At 35.2% G+C, this 18,677-nt stretch overlaps 1 protein-coding gene across 12 annotated transcripts in view; it reads left to right on the plus strand.

Annotated features, from left to right (window-relative positions):
• Positions 1-17,580, plus strand: part of LOC149087897 (uncharacterized) — an 84,550-nt gene extending 66,970 nt beyond the window's left edge. For 8 of the 12 annotated variants that reach the window (XM_089242384.1, XM_089242392.1, XM_089242398.1 and 5 more), the window contains 4 exons: positions 3,520-3,732; positions 8,559-8,904; positions 10,558-10,608; positions 16,418-16,760. In XM_089242384.1, coding sequence (XP_089098510.1) covers positions 3,520-3,732; positions 8,559-8,904; positions 10,558-10,608; positions 16,418-16,644 — 837 coding nt within the window. In that variant the 3' untranslated portion in view covers positions 16,645-16,760. Of the gene's footprint in view, positions 1-3,519; positions 3,733-8,558; positions 8,905-10,557; positions 10,609-16,417 lie in introns of all 12 variants that reach the window. The other 4 variants (XM_089242413.1, XM_089242405.1, XM_089242428.1 and 1 more) reach the window with 3 other exon arrangements.
• Positions 17,581-18,677: the final 1,097 nt, after the last annotated feature.

Genomic DNA, 18,677 nt, shown 5'->3' on the forward strand with positions numbered 1-18,677 from the left:
TATAAGGATTTGACATTGTTGGATAAGTAAAGTTCATTTGTGAACCATTATTCGATTGTGAACCACTTGGTTCCGGTTCAATTTGTACACGAACATCATCACCTAAATTTCTAGGCGTACTATGATTATTAGAATTCATCTCTAAAATCAATGTTAAATATCAAAAAAAATTTTTTTTTTAGCGAAAGTACTTTCCACCCGCGGTTTGCCACACTTACTGAGAACCGGTCGAGCCCCCAAAATTGCAACGTCCCTTATGGGAGTTGCTTGCCCGGTTCGAAATATCCAGCAATAAAGTGGCAAACGACAAGTGGAAAATGATTAGAAACAAACTTTCGCATGAAATATTATTATTTATTCAATTATATGGGTTAGTTAATTTTAACAATGGATTAGTATATCTTGGAGCCCTCTATTTGACGTTAGCAGTAAAGATACTGGCTCACCAATTGATGATCAACAACAGTCAACCTGTGCAGCGATCGGACATCCGATGTTGTTAGCTTTTCCGTAAATACCAGAGGAGTTTTCTCAGTTGAGAACCGGAACACCTTGATCAGTTCCTGGGGGCCTCTCGGTTGAGGGCCGGACCACCTTGCTCAGCTCCGGGGGGCCTCTTGGTTGAGGGCCGAACCACCTTGATCAGCTCCAGGGGGCCTCTCGGTTGAGGGCCGAACCACCTTGATCAGCTCCGGGGGCCTCTCGGTTGAGGGCCGAACCACCTTGATCAGCTCCGGGGGCCTCTCGGTTGAGGGCCGGACCACCTCGATCAGCAATGAAGAACTTTGACTGTGAAGATTGTTTTATATTTTGATTCCGGACCTGCCGGAAAACGGATTCAAATAATGTAGATTATTGCATTTTAACAATTCAGCCTAAGGCCAATAGATACGGTAGTAAGACGGTGAACCGTCCTACTAGAGGGCTTCAGTTGAACAGAACAAGATTAGACGAACGCAATGTGAGAGACAAAGAGGGAGGAATTTATACTCCCCTTTTACAAGAAGTTTGGGACCACATGTCCTCGCATGGCCTTTTCGCCTCAACAAATTTATCGAATTTGCATATTCATGCGTCACTATTATAAACATTACAATTTAATTACATTGGAATCTGGCAACATGACATAATCCGGAGAGCTGATCAGACTCTCCCGATTATGTAAACATTACCAACATAACAATATGAAATGAATTGTTCCGACGGAGGTCTGCAGCCCCCCGCCGAAAATAAGTGAGTACAACACTATATTTTCGTATCCGCACAACGAGACTTGCAACAACTCCCCCGGGAAGTTCTTCGATAAAAATAATTTAAACTGGGCTAAGCCTCGCCCAACTATACATATATTGGATCAAACCCCTCCACGAAAATAGCGGCATCGTCGTCATGAGGGGAATTAATTTATGTGGGACATCAGTAGCCCGACCTCTGGCCCGTTCTCGTTCGACAGCCGAAAGACCCCACCCGCCGACTGCCGAACTAATCGAACACTCTGGCCCTTACCGGTTCGCCAGTGGGTCCTCGGGTGGTTTCCGGTAACTGAGAGGTCCCTGGGGTCTAAAATAAGAAGGAATTTCCCACATAACGACAAGACCACCATTAACGTAGAGGGATCGGATCCCGATACGTTACAGTCAGCGCCACCTATCAGCTGTTTTTTGAGTTTTTTGCTGTCTTAAAAAAATTCCTGTGACCTAGCGATGCTAACCCTGTAAACCATTTTTTATTTCAGTTATTTTTTTTCCGGTTTTTATGCATTTTTAAACTTTTCACAGACTTTTGCCCACCCTGTATATTAAGATGGGAAAATAATTTCAAAATTTCCAAAATAAATAATTATCCTAAATCCAGAACAAAATGAAGTTGCAAGGTGAATGCTACAGAATTATTTTTGCTCCTGTTTAACTTAGGGTCCCATTGAACTCTTCTATTAAGAAGTCACTAAAAAATTATATGAGCTGGTAGCCAGCAGACATCGTGGGAAGTTTCAGTTTTTGCCCCCCCCCCCCCGTGTCTGAAAGGTAATAAGAATAACTTTTTGTATTCTCCACCTGTACTCTAATACTATTTTTGAAGATCAAACCGTGTAGCTCAATTCTTATTTCAGTCTAAAATTTTCCAACATAATAGGAATTATTCGAAGTCAGTGATTTGTCAGCTGTGGCTCCCTTGCCTTATTCCTGGCTCCCCAGAATAGTCTTGAAAGAACTACTTCATGACATTGAATAGGCTCACATCAATATAGACAGCTCACTGCAATGTCCTTTACAAACATTGGCGACACTCCCTAGGAGCTGAGATGTAAATTGTGAAACACTGCCCTAAGTGGAGTTGAATTTTTCTATTGTTTTCTTGTCAAACTGTTTGTGCAAAATATTGTTACGTGATCTGTAGGCGATAGATAGCGCGATTTGTTTGATGGCTCTTGGAAATATCGAAATCGGTTGATGCCGGTTTCGGTTATCGGAGAGGGTCATTCTAGAAAGTCCTGCCCCTCCAGACAGTGGTCCAACCCCTCCGTACAATGGCGCCGCCGACTAGGAAAGTGTAAAATAGAATTTTGTGCAATGTTCTATTTCTCGAAGTTTCTGTCGGGGTTATAAATAGTCTGACGCTCACAAGATGGCAGGCTCAGAGAGGCTCGAATAGAAAGATTCGTTGAACAGTCAGTTGTGTTTAAACTTTACGAGAAAGTTGTTAACTCTCTGATTAGCTTGTAAATACGTGTAAATTTCTGTTCTGTAAATAAATCTGTGTTTGTCCGTCGAACCGCTTCTTGTTTTGCAACCTCAAAGGCTTGTGGAAAATTATCCGGTACAATATATGGAAAGTGTGTTGAAAGCTTTACAAATATAATTTTATAACAAAAAATTTTTTTCCTTCCATTTTTCTAACTTTTTATTTACTGATGATACATACTTACAAGTACTACTTAAATATGACTACAAATAAGATGGTGATTTCATAGTAATTGCAGTGAAACCCCCTCTTAACAGTCACTTGCCAGATTTGGTCACCCCTCTTTTATGTTCAAAAAAAAATTATATATTTTTAAAAACTCTTCCATAACAACCCCTTTCAGGTCACCCCTCTCTTATGGACAATATTTTTTTCCCATGTGTGCCTGCAAAAGAGGGATTTTACTGTATGTAAAATGAACTATAAGTCTGAGACAAACAGCTTATCACTTTTCTTTTTCTTTGTGTTACTTGTTTTGTGTAGAATTTTATTCTTCTTAGTGTGACTGGCTTTTTTTTTGAGAGAGAGAGCTCGATGCATTTGCAAACTCAAAATAACAATTTATGCTTCAACTGTTTATTTGGAATCTTGCAACAGAATTGATGCTTATTTGATTATCCAGATATTTTGATTTTCCAATGAATGGTTCCAATGCCAGATAATAGAGGTTTTACTATAGTTGATTAAGTGGACTTTTTTTACACATTTTTTTTGTTCTATTTTTAGTTATTTTACAACTTTGCAGTTTACTGTTTTTTTTTCTTGATTCTTTATCAGCTTTCTATGGGCTCTTATCGAAGTACTAGTCCAGCAGACCGTTCTTGCAGCGCACCAACATCGCCAGTATCACAGAATCTTTCACCGTCTAGTTCACCTGGTTTAGGTCCGAATCCTGCCTCAAATCATAGCACATATAATGACACTAGCTATTACGTGCAACAACATAACCAGGCCAGTGCGTTACAACATCAGTTGGAGCAGTTCAAAATGGTATAATACATCTTTGAATAATAATCATTAGTTCTAAAATTTGTTCAAGTAAATAAAATATTTTATACAAAAATTGCCACGTTTTTAAGACAAATAAATTACACTGGTCGAATGGTCGACGCGTTTCGGCTCTTCAATGGAGAGCCGTCATCAGGACCTCGTGGTCAGAACTCACACGAATGAAGAGTGATGTTTACGTCTGGTCGTCCGAAGAGTTCGCCTTTGTATTTGCTGCGTCCGAGTGGTCTTTGGATGCGAATTGGGGAGCCATCTGTTGTAAAGTGTTGAAAGTTTTTTCACGACTGAGGTTAATAAAGCCTGTCCAAGCTGACGAAATAGGTGGTGTGTTTCTTCCATCATTAACGAGGAAATTCTGGCATGTTCTGATGAAGTATCCCTCGAGAAAATTCAATTCCGAATTGTGTGTTGCTTTTTTAAAAACAAATGCTTTGTCAAAATCAAAATGATGTGAATGTTGCCAGCAGTGTTGGGCAATAGCCGAATTATCCGTCCGTCCCCTCTCAACATGCTTTCGGTGTTCGAGAACTCGAATATTTAGATTTCTTCTAGTTTGGCCAATATATCCATTTTTCACAATTCTTGCATGGGATGAAGTAGATACCTCACCCTCCAAAGAATCTGGTATGTACTTCATCCCATGCAAGAATTGTGAAAATGGATATATTGGCCAAACTAGAAGAAATCTAAATATTCGAGTTCTCGAACACCGAAAGCATGTTGAGAGGGGACGGACGGATAATTCGGCTATTGCCCAACACTGCTGGCAACATTCGCATCATTTTGATTTTGACAAAGCATTTGTTTTTAAAAAAGCAACACACAATTCGGAATTGAATTTTCTCGAGGGATACTTCATCAGAACATGCCAGAATTTCCTCGTTAATGATGGAAGAAACACACCACCTATTTCGTCAGCTTGGACAGGCTTTATTAACCTCAGTCGTGAAAAAACTTTCAACACTTTACAACAGATGGCTCCCCAATTCGCATCCAAAGACCACTCGGACGCAGCAAATACAAAGGCGAACTCTTCGGACGACCAGACGTAAACATCACTCTTCATTCGTGTGAGTTCTGACCACGAGGTCCTGATGACGGCTCTCCATTGAAGAGCCGAAACGCGTCGACCATTCGACCAGTGTAATTTATTTGTCTTAAAAACGTGGCAATTTTTGTATAAATTAAAACCAGACAAAGTTACTCATTTTTTGTGATAAATAAAATATTATTTGCCATTAATATATAAAAATATATATATATATAGTTATCTGACATTATTGGAAGAGAAAGTAAGAGTTGAATCAATAATAGTGATATGGTGCAACTCTTCAGGGGTTTATCTCAATTTATCATGACTATTCATAAAACTTTTTCTTACTTATCTTTGATGAAACATTTTTCCTTCCAACAAGTTTTTTTAAATTCAATCAAACCTCATTAAGACAAACTTGCTTCATGTGAAATTTTGAAATTATCAAATGCTTGGTCATGTCCTTGTTCTATGAAAACATGTGAACCACAAACTCCTGTGTAAGATGAAATGACGTTTGCACCTCAAATTAGAAAATCTAGTCGAAGAAAGAAAGTCTTTCCTTCAAAATTTCTCTCTATAAAAAAGCTCAGAGACCAGGGCTTTCTAATGATATATGACCCCCGTCTTTCACTGTTCTGTGGTAAAAATTCCAATGTTAGTGAGTTAAATACAAGCGCAATGGCCACAACAGGCAAATTGCAAGGTGACTGAAAAAAAAAAATGTCCATAAAAATATGGATGTCAAGTATATATAACCAAAATACAGCAACCCAATATAAAAGCATAATCACGAATATAAGGATATGATAAACCAATATGACATATAAGCATCACGAAAGAAAAAATGAATAATTTATATTACATGATACACTGCCCATAAAAAAGATTATGGTAGTCTTATCTAAATATGAATAGCTTCTCCATTTATCCCAATATGTTTATCATATTTCTTTTTTAAACATATCTGTTGTGTTGGAATTCATGACCCTGGAGGTAAGGTATTCCATTTACAATACAATACAAATACAATGCCACAACAGGCAAAATGCCCAATGAGGTGGCTGAGAAAAAGATGCCCATAACAAATATGGATGTCATATAGTTCAAAAATACAGCAACCCGATTAAAAATGCAATTAAAAACAATATATATATACATCATAAAATATTATACAATGCCCATAAAGAATACTTATTGTCTAATTTTAAGTATGGATAGCCTCTCAATCCACCTCAGATTTTTTGGTCCGTGAGATTTGATTTTTGGGAATAATATGATGGGTATAATGAATAATATGATACCTAAGGAATTTAACCTACTGGTTGGCCATAATTGGTGATGCTTGCACGATGGCACAGTCTCTGCAGTGGGAAAGCATTCCTATATATAATTTCACTTTTTACTAATGAAAAATCCTTAAAATGTTTCTAAAGATCACTTTAACATTAATTTTTATATAGAATTTGAATCCAAAATTCGTGAAAACCTCTTATTCTCTGAAAGTGAGTGACCATGCACTTGTCAACAACGTTAAAGGTCATTCTTCATTCATTAGCCCATACCGCATTCATGTTCAAGTTTGTCTGAAGCATCTCCTTATTGTTTGGATTCCAGACTAACACCCCCCCCCCTTCCCCCATTAGCTTCACGTCATCTGCAAATTTGCTAACAATCCTGTCTATACCCTAATCAAGTTTATCGATAAAAAGTGAAAAAGTATGTGCCCAAGGACACTTTTTTGAAAGATGCTACTCTTCACACCTATCTAATCAGAAAATTCCCTAGGATGACACTCTCAGTAACACCACTTCTGTATCACTGGTTCAATAGTTCTTTAGCACATTCTCTGAGGACCCTAGGATAAATATCACCTGTTCACCGGTGCTTTGCTTGCACATACATTTTTTAAAAGTTTTAGAAATTCTACATTTTCCACTTGAATATCATTGAGAACTTTATCACGGCCGTGACACACACATACTTTTGATATCATCTTCCCTATTAAAAACCAATGCGAAAAGTCATTGAAAGCATCACACATGCCTACATTGCTCTCTACCCTAGATCCTTCTATCAAGAGGTGGCCATCCTTTACATCCCTTGTTGACATACTTGAAAAATGATTTTGGGTCAGAGTGCCAATTTTGTCTGCCAACCTTGATTCAACTTCCAGAGTTGCCAACTGCTACAGATTGTCCGTAGTTTCTACGGGCGGCCACAATGAAGTACGGAGCTACACGAGCCTATCTTCCCATTGAAAAGTTTCGCCACAAAGAGCAACAGGCCTACAAAGATACAATTATTCAATCACTTCACTTCATAGTTCTTCTTCATAGTTAGAAAAAACTGGTGGCAGATGGCAGCACTACACATAACAAGCATTACACAGAAACAAACTTCACGTATGGTTTTACTACAAGTGCACACACATTCTAACATGTACCAATTCGTTAGAGGTTCCACAGAGGAATATGAACGAGGTATATGTATGGTTTAGTAGTAGTAGTAGCTAGTTGCATGGTTGAGCTTGCAGAACTTGTGTCGAAAAGAATGTTCCATCGTACATGCAGTAGGAGCTCTGATACGAAAGAAACAGGGATGGGGGGAGGGAGGTCTAAGGTTGCTAGACGTCCATATACATGGCCCACAAGGGTATTTGCAGGTTGGGATTGCATTGAATATTCATGAATTATTAAGGGACTCTATGACTCAGAACGTTGCTTCAGGAGGGATGGAGTCTCATGTGGCCTGAGCCCTCTAGGTTCTAGTGGCACATCAGTGCCACAATATTTAATGAACTTTGAATTAAAATTAAAAAAAAATTGAATTTTTGAGCAATTTTTTTTATTATTGTACTATGATTAAGTTGTCCCCCCTCATGGCAGAGCTGAACATTCATCACTACTCGCGAGCTTTAAGCCAATGTTGGCATGTCCGAACTTCCTTTTTACTTTCTCTAATCACCTACTTAAATGCTCTTTTTAAAAGTAAAAGTAGTGTTCTACACTAATTCTTAAAATTCTGAGATTGTTCTGCAATGAAGATTGCAGTTTTCAGTATATTCTGCTTCAAGACAGTCTTTTTTTTTCTTAGTGTCAGTTCTTCACAATCCAAAAATGCTTTACAACTCTGTAGTTCTTGTCTGTATTGATGTTTTCTCCTCCACATCTTGCTTCATTTACCAAGTTACATCATGTAATTTCCTTACTTTGGCATTAATGACCCTGCAGTGATTTTTAATAGATTAGGCATACCTTATTTATGAAGATAGACCTGACATTTATATTTGGGCAATGTTCTTCAAGCTGAATTCAAAAGTTTTATTATCTGTTGTGTGAATAGTGTAATGCATATTTTGTTATGAAAATGCTTATTAACTTGAAACGGCTAAATATTCATACACCCATGAATATATTTGTGTGCTAAATATTCATACACCCATGAATATATTTGTGTGCTAAATATTCATACACCCATGAATATATTTGTGTGCTAAATATTCATACATTCCTATACTTTTTAAGTGCTGCTTTTCATAATTTGCTGTTTTGTCTGATATTAAGAAATAATTTTGGTATATCTTAAGATACATAGATTTTCATTTTTGAGAGGTTTCACTATAGTTGGCATGATCAGGGCTGAAAAAATCAGAAAAAAGAAAATTTAGGTGATATCCACACACAAATTTTATGGTTATGAGTCTATAAATTTTATTAATTTTGCCATAAAACTATGTTTTTATTTTAACATTGAAAAATGATTTTATGTTTAGATGCCTGACACAAGCACAGTATGCACAACTACTACTAATGTAGACTCTCACAACAATGTTGCTATGTTCTTAGCTACTCTTGATAGAGGAGGGGGTATTGGCCCTCCTCTTAATGACAGTGACTTGGGAGTTGCTGTATCAGCAGGACTCAATTTCGTAACTCAACCACAGACTATTGTGAACTCGAACACTGAAATCGATAATACTATGTATTACACCTTGGGCACAGATCCACAACTTCAGTCTCCAACATTGTTTACAAAGTCTGGAGTTATGTCTTCGAGTCATCAGACAACACCTCAGACACCACAAACTCCTACTAGTATTCCAGATATCATTCTCACTGGTAAATATATTTTTCATTATTTTTTTAATTCTTGCAATGGAATCATTGACACTCATTTGTTTGTTATGTAAAGGTGATCGCTACCAAATGATCGAGATTTTCAATTATCTTAGTATCAAAGGCATGCAAATTTTGTAGTTATAGAGTGATTCAGGGGTTCTCAAAATTTTCCCACTTGCTGTGCCCCTTTCCCTAATCAATGCTTATCTGTGGCTCCACAGGATAGTTTAACAAAGAATTTCTTTGAGAAACCTTTGTCAGGGCCAACGTTTCATGGCACTCTGTATATACAGTAGCTGTCCGTGAAAGTTGTTTTATTTAATTTAAAGCACATATATCTTTTTAATTCATTTCATTCATTGAAATGAATTAAAAAATATATGTGTGTTACGATGCATGTCCCACTTTGGATCTGCCACCTAATTGCGATTCGCTACAGTCAGGCTGAAAGAGATTTCAGCAATGGGATAAATCTGTTGGCAGAACTCTGCCGTTTACATCATTGTTAATGTTCCTAAGTCTAGGCTCTTTACAAAGTAATAACTTTGCCAGTAACTGGTTGGCTACTTAGTGCATTTATTAGTTTCTAAAATCTGTCCAATATGCAAAGAGGCTGGCCACTTTTGAGGATTGGCCAGTTTTATCACTATAAAATAGGCAGAATTTTTTTTGTTCAAATAAAATATGCTAACTAATATTAGGAGAAAATAATGAGGGAAAATTTATCCATAACAAATTTGACTTTAATGTTATGTCTACAGAGCTTACTCTTCATTCCAATAAAAACTGGTCGTGAAGAAAGTTTGGCTGTGGAATGGAGGTGATTCTCCTATGCAGGTTTTGCTGTATGTAAACATATAAGCCCAGATAATCTTACTGAGTTTATAATTAAGGAATTAGAAATAATAATTTCATGTTTTAACATCAAATAAAAAGTTTAATGAAGACCACCACCTTTTATTTGGTCCTGTGTTATTCCAAGTTGATTGATTTTCAGTGCATTTGCAAAACAAATCATTATTATAATTATGATTTGTTTGGATTGTTATTTCACTTAAGAATTGAATATGTAGTATAACTCTATATAAGCTGCTGATTAAAACAGGCAAAACACAAGACATTAAAAAGACAAATATCCAGAAATTGTAAGAAGCGTTACCATATTTCACTGGAAGTATAAAAAAATATATTTCGATTTTCCACACTCTGATTTTATGAGAGAGTGTAACTTGCTCTAAAGCAGAATGTTTGCATTGTTCTGCAATGAGCCCTCAGCTGACTGTGAATGCTCTACATTAATAATTTCATATATTAGTGTTTCTCACTTTTCCCGGTCTTATAATGGAGTCTCTATGGAGTAAAAAAATTACTCCAGAAATTTTTCTATGACATAAGTCACTGTTTTTGGTATATTCTGCTTAGTGGGTAGCTTGTTCAGTTATATGTACATATAAACACGGGCATTGTGGTTAATGGGAAGCTATAATAATAATAATAATTAATAAACTGCTTGCTTCTTAAACTGTTAGTACTTTAATTAAGCAAGAGTAAGTAGCCAAAAACATCCACTTAAGCTTCTATGGAACATTGAATCTTTTTTTTTGTCCCCACATTTAATTTTTGTACCAGAGACTTCTCATATTTGCTTTTCAGGAGATGGTACAAGCTTTCAGGATTGTCATTTTCGTGGGAGACAGTACACTTGTGAGTTATTTTCTTTCAGTGTGTATTGTTCGAGTGAAAAAATCTAATGCACCGTAGCTGCTTATAGAAGGCTTGCCAAAACAGAAAAAAATACATATATTGGAAACACTAATATTTTTCATTAGCTTTAGCTTCTATTCATTGTTGTCTAACGTCCGCAACAAACTGGCTTGTGTGGCGTTCTGCAGAGTTATATAGTATATTAAATATTAGCATGCATTATATTCCAAAAAAAAGAAAAATCATGAATTGTGAAAATGTGTTTGCTACTCCTATTATTTGGGATGCTGTGTAATGATGTGTCTGCATAATTTTGGGAATGTTTCCTACCCTTGTGTAGATTCGACTTTGAAACTGCTTTATTTTCACATCCAATTTTTTTAATGTCCTTTATGAATACTTGTTTGTTTCGCCTTAATGTTACCTGCTTCTCGTATTTTGACAACATAATTATATGGATGCAAAAATCATAATTAGATGAAACAGTTTCACAAAGCTTTAGTTATGGAAACAAGCAAGGTCATGCCATTTCACGGAACTTGTTTTTTTTGCTTTTATAATCTTTTAATTTTATAATATACAGCAAAAGTCTATAAAAATGATTTACAATTGTGCGAAAAATTTTAATTCGAACTGACTTCTTGTTATGAGCATATTTTGATTTTTCTTTTGTTCTCTCAGGTAATAAATTGTCAAGCAGTCCTGCTTTTTTCTGCATTGTAATGTAGGCTTTTGGATAATTTCATTCTCATATTTGCATTCTCATATTTTCCTCTTATATTGCAAATGAACAGGATTCAATCATGAAATTGATTTTTGGCTGTACAGCAGTTAATTGTCTAAAATGTCTTTGGATGTCATTGGAATCCCTGTTTCCAACATGATTCAGCTGACAAAACCAAACAATTAAAATTCTCACTGATTATCATTTATTATTGCTCATTTCCATGGTCTTTATGAACTCATTAACATCTCTGCTAATTTGAAGGTTTTTCTTTAGCAAGACTTGTCTAGTTGTTCTAAAACAAATTTAAACTATAAATCTAGATCAAATAGTGAACTGGGAGTGAACAATGACAGTTATCTGTTAATCACGTGCCAGTGATGAAAGCACGAAGTCACATGCCCCATATGTATATTAGTAAAGCCTACGAAAAAATTTAGTATTCTAGGGTTAATGAATTTTGATGATGTTGCTTTTTGACAATCACTTGCAAATTACTCTTTATAAGCTGTACATGACTTCTACTGTATTTTGGCTTTTATTGTTGTCTATGAGGAATTTGTTCATAAAGGAAATCATTTTATAATCTTTCCATTTAAATGTCAATTTCAACTCCGAAATTGAATTCACCTTTTTGATACACCAGATGAATTGACTGCATATCTATTATGATATTCTTTGCCAGACTCTGTATGTTGCAAATGTGCTCCTATGAAAAAGAATTTGAATTGCAGAAGATTTTAGTTCAGTAAATTTATTTTATCATTAGTAATTGAGTATCATCGAGAAATCATGATCAATGCACCCTTTTTCGAAGTAACAATTAGATATAAATGACATGATCTTGGTAGGGCTAGGAATTGTACATTGTTTTACTGGTTAATTAAAAATTTTAATAGATTGATCAAATTTTAACCAAATGTTTCCAAGTGCTAACCATATATAACAAATGTAAGATTGGTAATTATACAGGGTGAATATGACCTATTCTGCCAATTTAAAGGGGTTGATAAATGAGCCCAAGTGGTTCATGAAACACCCCACCAACCTTGTCCTATCTTAAACCGTTCTGGAGTTGTGATGGATAATCGATTATGGAAAAAAAATGTGTCAAGTTCGAAAAAATATAACTTGTAAAGTTTATGAAAGAGCTACATGCAAACTAAGCACACATTAGGGAAGGACAGAAAAATGCTCTAAAGTGACACCAATTTCATTGAACTATCTGGTTTTAATGGCGAGCTACAAGTGCTGAAAGATTGGCAAAGTTAAAATTCAAATTGTTGCCAAATTTTTAATTACCAATTCTGCAAACACCCTTCTAGCTACAATCGATCAAATTTGCCAAAAACTTGTCCATTCCACCAGCTTCCGATAGAGCTTACAATAAACCATATTGGTTTTCTGGTTGAGTAGAAATTTAGTTTTGCTTGCAGTATATCACTGAAATCAGAGTGTGTATCAGATATTTGACGGAAATTCAGATTTGGCTGTTACAGATTTTGGCAACAATTTGATTTTGCACTAAAAATCCTATGAGGTGACACTACCTCTATCTACAGGAGTATCTGTATTTAATGGCAAGCTACAAGTGCTGAGAGAGATCGATGAAGGGAAAAATCCAATTGTCGCTAAAACCTACTAAAATTACTTTGAGGATTGCAGATTTCAGTGTTGTATTGCAAACAAACGGCTAAATTTCTCTTAAACTAGGTGACCAATTTGTTTTATTCTAGGCTCTTTTGAAAGCTGGTGGAATGTACAAGTTTTTGGCCAATTTGAGCAATTGTAGCTAGAAGAATGTTTGCAGAATTAGTAATTAAATATTTTGGTGACAATTTGGTTTTGAACTTCACCAATCTTTCAGTGTCTGTAGCTCGCCATTAAATCCAGCTATTTCAATGCAATTGGTGTGACTTTATAGGATTTTTTCTGTGCTTTTCAAATATGTGCTTAGTTTGCGTGTGTAGGTCTCTCATAAACTTTAAAAATCTGGGGTTTTCAGACTTCACACATTTTTCCCCCCATAATTGATTATCCACCATAACTCAAAAACGGTTTGAGGTAGGATAGGATTAGTGGGGTGTTCTATGATCCACTTGGGCTCGCTATCACCCCGTTTTATTTGGCAGAAAATAGGTTGGATTTACTCTGCACAATAATAATTGATGCTGGAAATTCATTCATTTTACACACACACACACCCCTACCTACACCTATTTATTAGAAGTTAACAAATATAAGAATAGATTAAGAAATTAAGGCTGCCTACTTGAAGCAAATTTAATATATCCTCTAAACATATTTGCCAACCTCTGGAATTTCTTCACTTGGATCTTGTTTTTTCAGGAAACCAGTTATTTTAGGCTACCGAGCACAGCTCTGGTCTATCGACATGAACAATTTACTACATATTGAGGTGTGAGATAATGAGTAAATGTTTTAATTAATTAATGAAATAATGTTTTGTGAAATAATGTTAAATGAATTTTTTATGCAATTAAATGGTTAACAAAGTTGGACTTTACCTAAACATCATCTCCCTCACGGCAGAAACATGAACAAATTTTGACTTTTATTTTATCAGCTAATTTGATCCCTCATATACAGCTGAACCTCATTGACATGAAACTTAAGGTTCCGTCAAAATGTTTTACGTTAACCGATAAGCATGACAGAAAATGTCTTTTGGATATTCTATTTGCGTTAGTCTGAAATTTAATACAGTGTGAATTTATATAAATATAATACACTGAATTGATCATCAAGTTCTTTTTGCTGTAAAAAAGAACTCTTAATTTTACAATTTTTAAAACAATTTTAAGAATTTACATACCAGCAGCATTCAATAATTGTTTGAAAAAGTTAGTGATAGACAGATAGACAGCTGCTGTATTTTCTTTGTAGTACACAAGTAGCAGAAACTTTTAAATTTCATCCAAATAGTTCAGAATGGAGAAAGCGTTCTCTTGATCCATTAAAAAGTTCCTAAGTGTTTTCGAAGCTTCTGAAGCTTGATTTTTCGAAATATCAGTTCAAAAGTTGGCTTCTAGTCTACCATATGATTAACTGAGATCTTGGTCCTTAGTTAAATGCAGTGATAATGCCACTGTCTGTCTGGAAACATATCAACAGTTTGAATGTTTTCATAGGCTTCAACATATTCTTAAAATTGATCTGCCCCCAGAAATTCTGCGATTTTCAGTTTCTTCAGTAAGAGATGGTTCTTGTGCTTCAATTTCATTTTCAACAGCATTTGTTTTCATATAAGTTAATCCATCCTGCTGGAAGCAGTTCTTTGTTGTCACAGAAGTGACAGAATTCAATGCACTTCTAAGCAGTGTCATCATTTCTTACAAATTCACAGAAAAGCTGGTTTTGATGTCAAAACATTGAATCATTTTCTGCATGATTCCTCTTTGGTAGTGCATCTTTAAATATCGGATGATCCGATGAGTCTGATCGCAAATGTGTAATTTTGTTGTTGAATTCAGAGACAAAAAGACGCACTTCATTCAAAAGACGCTTTGAATCTTGACATTTCACGATGCTCACTGCAGTTGTCTAGAATCGAGCATATTTTTAGTTTTTCTTTGGTCTATATCTTTCAACCATGAGATGAAAATTTCTCATCTTGGTTGATCCAGGCTTTTCTGCTAAATGTGTAGGTCACCGGTAAAGTTTTCACATGCTTGAAACAGTGGGGTGTTTGATATTTTTCTGTGACCAACAGAGGTAACTTTTCAGAATCATCCATATTGCAACTGACAAGAACAGTAATTCTCTCCTGACTCCGTTTTTCTCCGGAACAGTCTTCATTTTCTAAGGTTAATGTTTGGCAGAGCTTTAAGAAATAAACCTGTCTCATCAGCATTGAAAATCTTTGGGAGCATAGCTTTTTTTGCTAACGATAGCTATTTATCAGCAAAAACAGATTAGTCAGTTTCTTGTCAAAGAACCTCAAGAGGAACTGACTTCTGCTTGCAACTCATGGTGAATGGACAAGCATCTAATGATTCACAGCATGTGCACAGTATGATAGCATGACACAAAAAGGCAAAGGATGAGGCAGCAAATTTTAAACAATCACAGCATCAAACAATCACATGAATAAAAATTAAAGACGATACATGGCATGACGTTTGACTGCCAACTTCGTACAACATGAAGAAAAAGTGTGTGAACAGCCTTTTTTCCTTCCTGTGAGACGAAAGTCAGCACCACAATGCCATCTATAGTCTTAAATCATTGCTACAGCTTTTGAAAACAAAACAACAATGAGCTGTCTCAGAGATAAGAGTGGGCGCACCACTCCTCACCCACACACTAAGGAGCAGGCTCTCTCCTGAATAACAGCCAAGGTCGTGTCGTCTTTTGTCTAGTGTATTAACTACATTCACCCAACCCTTACCTTCCTGGAATTTTTCTACAAAGCATATTTTTTTATTCAGGTTGACAAATCCTTTCACATTAAGTAATCTTCCATTTAAAAAGATTCGTGTTAAGCATATGTTTGGTATTGTATCCCCGTAGAGAATGATGGGACCAAGAACTCATTTCATGTTAACCAGAGTTTCATGTTAAGTAGGTTTACGTTAAAAAAGTTTGACTGTAGCTATCTAAGTTTTGCTAGATATGCAAATGTGTCCCTATTGAAACATATGTTACAAAACATTTTAGGAGAGTAAATATTCAAATGTCATTTCCCCGCGTTCTTTTTATTTTAAAGAATTTGCACATTCATGCTTTTGGCACGAGAGTGAGGATATGGTCTCACCCTGATGATTTTATTTAAAAAAATTTAGGTTACATTTTTTGGTTTCCTGTGGGTGAACAAATGCACAAGTAAAAGACATATCTGATGAGATCTGACACATGATAGAAACAGATTTTGTTGTCATTTTTTATCACCAAGTTGAAAATATCTTTATGTTCGAAGCACTTGTGCTATATGTATCAGATTGTACATTGCAGCACTTGTTCAATTACTTGTTTTCAGTAGAAAATGTTGAATTTGAAAAAAATTGGAATTTATAATATTCCAAATATTTGAATGTTCATGTTTTTTTTTCTTTTTCATTGCAGGCGCTGATGAACCAATCATGAGGCAAGATTTTGCTAAAGAATTGGGATGTGCAATATCTAGCATGTGTGACACTTTCGATGCAGAGTTTTTCGGACAAGATGAAACTCTGCCAGTTGGCTTAGGACCTATAGATTTCGATGGTTTACAGATCTTAACAGATACCGATATTCCTGTAATAAGTGATCCATCTACGGACAAGTCTTATCAACAACAAGAAAGGTCGTAGTAATGGCTTAATGGGTGCATGTGTAGCACCATGTTGTCTAAATGAGATAAGCTAGCCAAGAGAGTGAGAATTTGTATAAGGATTGATTGATGGGAGAAAAAAAATGGGACTTTTCCATTTGTAAATGGTTCAAAACATGATTTATATTCAGGGACACTTGACAAAAAAAAGTAAGTTTTAATAAAACTGTGCATAAGAATCACGACGTTGTTGATCATTCTGATGCGGCTTAGCCTTTAACAATATCCATTGTTTGTTGAGCCAGTCACTTATATTGAGTGGCGAGTGATCTATTTGTACATATCTGTAATATTGGTTAGTTGTCAAAACATCCATTGAACTGCATTATTAGCAGTCTTGAAGTGCCAGATGCATTGCAGTATTAGGAAAACAAAAAAATCAAGAACTGTAAATTTTCCTGGGTATATATGGATGTTTTTAATATGTATCTCGTGCAAGATTATATCGTGCCTCATTGGTACCTACAAACCAAGTTTTTTCATTGCACTCAAAATATAATGTACCCTTTTTTGTTGATGTTTCTGTAACATATTATTTTTCTGATGTCATATTATGCAAATTTGTCTGTATGTCTCTTCCTTGCTGAATCCAAGCATAACCTGGTGATTTTACATTATAAAGTAGATTTTTATCATGTAAAGTAGAAGCCTCCTTCTCTGTCATTAAAAAAAACCATACTGCTTGATATTTATTATTTATCACTGTCATTACATTTGAGAAATGTTGGATTCAGATAAACAAATATTTCACTTTTCCTCTATTTGATATCGCTACCACAATACAAATATATGTATGTATACATGAAGTTCTCTTCATATAAATTTCCAAAAGCTGGCTTGGCTCAACTCAAAAATTTTATGATTGAAAATACCTTGAGGATTTTATACCCCAAAAACAAAAATAATTCTCATCCATAAAATGAGGAAAAAATATATTATGTGAATGATATTGAAATACAGTCAATTCTTGATAAACTCGAATTCTAAGCTGAATATATGTTTGAGTTGAAGTTTTCTCGCAACTTTTAGAACCTTCAATATTATTTTAGTGTTAAAATTGTTCCTTTAGTCAAACTTTTTAGGCATAAGATGTGGTAAAAAAAATTGCATTCATCCTCCCAGTGATCATTTGATGATTTTTTGTTGCACCACTTTCATTTTCTGTACACGAGGACTAATTAGACAGGATCTCAAATTTATTGCAGATTCCAACCCCAGCAGCCTTTTTATACTCGCCGAGAGGTTGGTGCACTAACCCCTGCGTGGAATTCACTGCAGTACCAATCTTTTTCTGTTGTCACTGACCGATAACAATGAACTTGGTCATCTGTACTTGCAAATCATTTGTTGCTCTCGCCTGGTCTTGTTGAAATCGTCATTTCGCTTTCACCCAGTTCAGCAAGTTCTTATTTCAGCGAGGGAATTCAGTGTTCAAACATCAGTACTAATTTTGATTGTGCATAAATTTTTCAAAAAATTCAAAGCAAAAGTTGAAAGCTTTAGATTTGAAAGAAAAAAACAAGTTATCAATGAAATGGAAAGAAATCAGATTCTCTAGAAAAAGTTTTTTATTGAAAAGGGAAGCCACCCTCTAAATACCTTATCAGCAACCTTAAAAAAAATTATTCATACAAGATTCTCTGCAAACATGAATAAAATGAGAGGCAATCAAAAATTTCTAAATTTTTTATAGAAAGTTTTGCTTTCTCTATGTATTCATGAGTTTCATTTATATGAATATTATGCTTACGTCTTTATTCATAATACATATGTCCATGTGTTTTTTGTTTTTTCAATTTTCTTATTCAAACAATTAGACATTATAATAATCATCCTTGTTAATTTTTTCAGCTCCAATAGTTATGATATTTTTACGAATATTCATAAATGGCACTGTTATAAAAAATTTTTTTTTACTACTTCGGAAATACTTTCCGGCAGGTCGAATTAACAATAATTTGAAGTTATTTGTCGGCTGCTTCACATTCGAATTATCGAGATTTGACTGTAAAA

This window comes from Pholcus phalangioides, unplaced genomic scaffold, assembly GCF_987345545.1.
Source record: "Pholcus phalangioides strain wild (caught in Gottingen) unplaced genomic scaffold, Ppha-v1.0 ptg000003l_1, whole genome shotgun sequence".
Lineage (NCBI taxonomy): Eukaryota > Metazoa > Arthropoda > Arachnida > Araneae > Pholcidae > Pholcus > Pholcus phalangioides.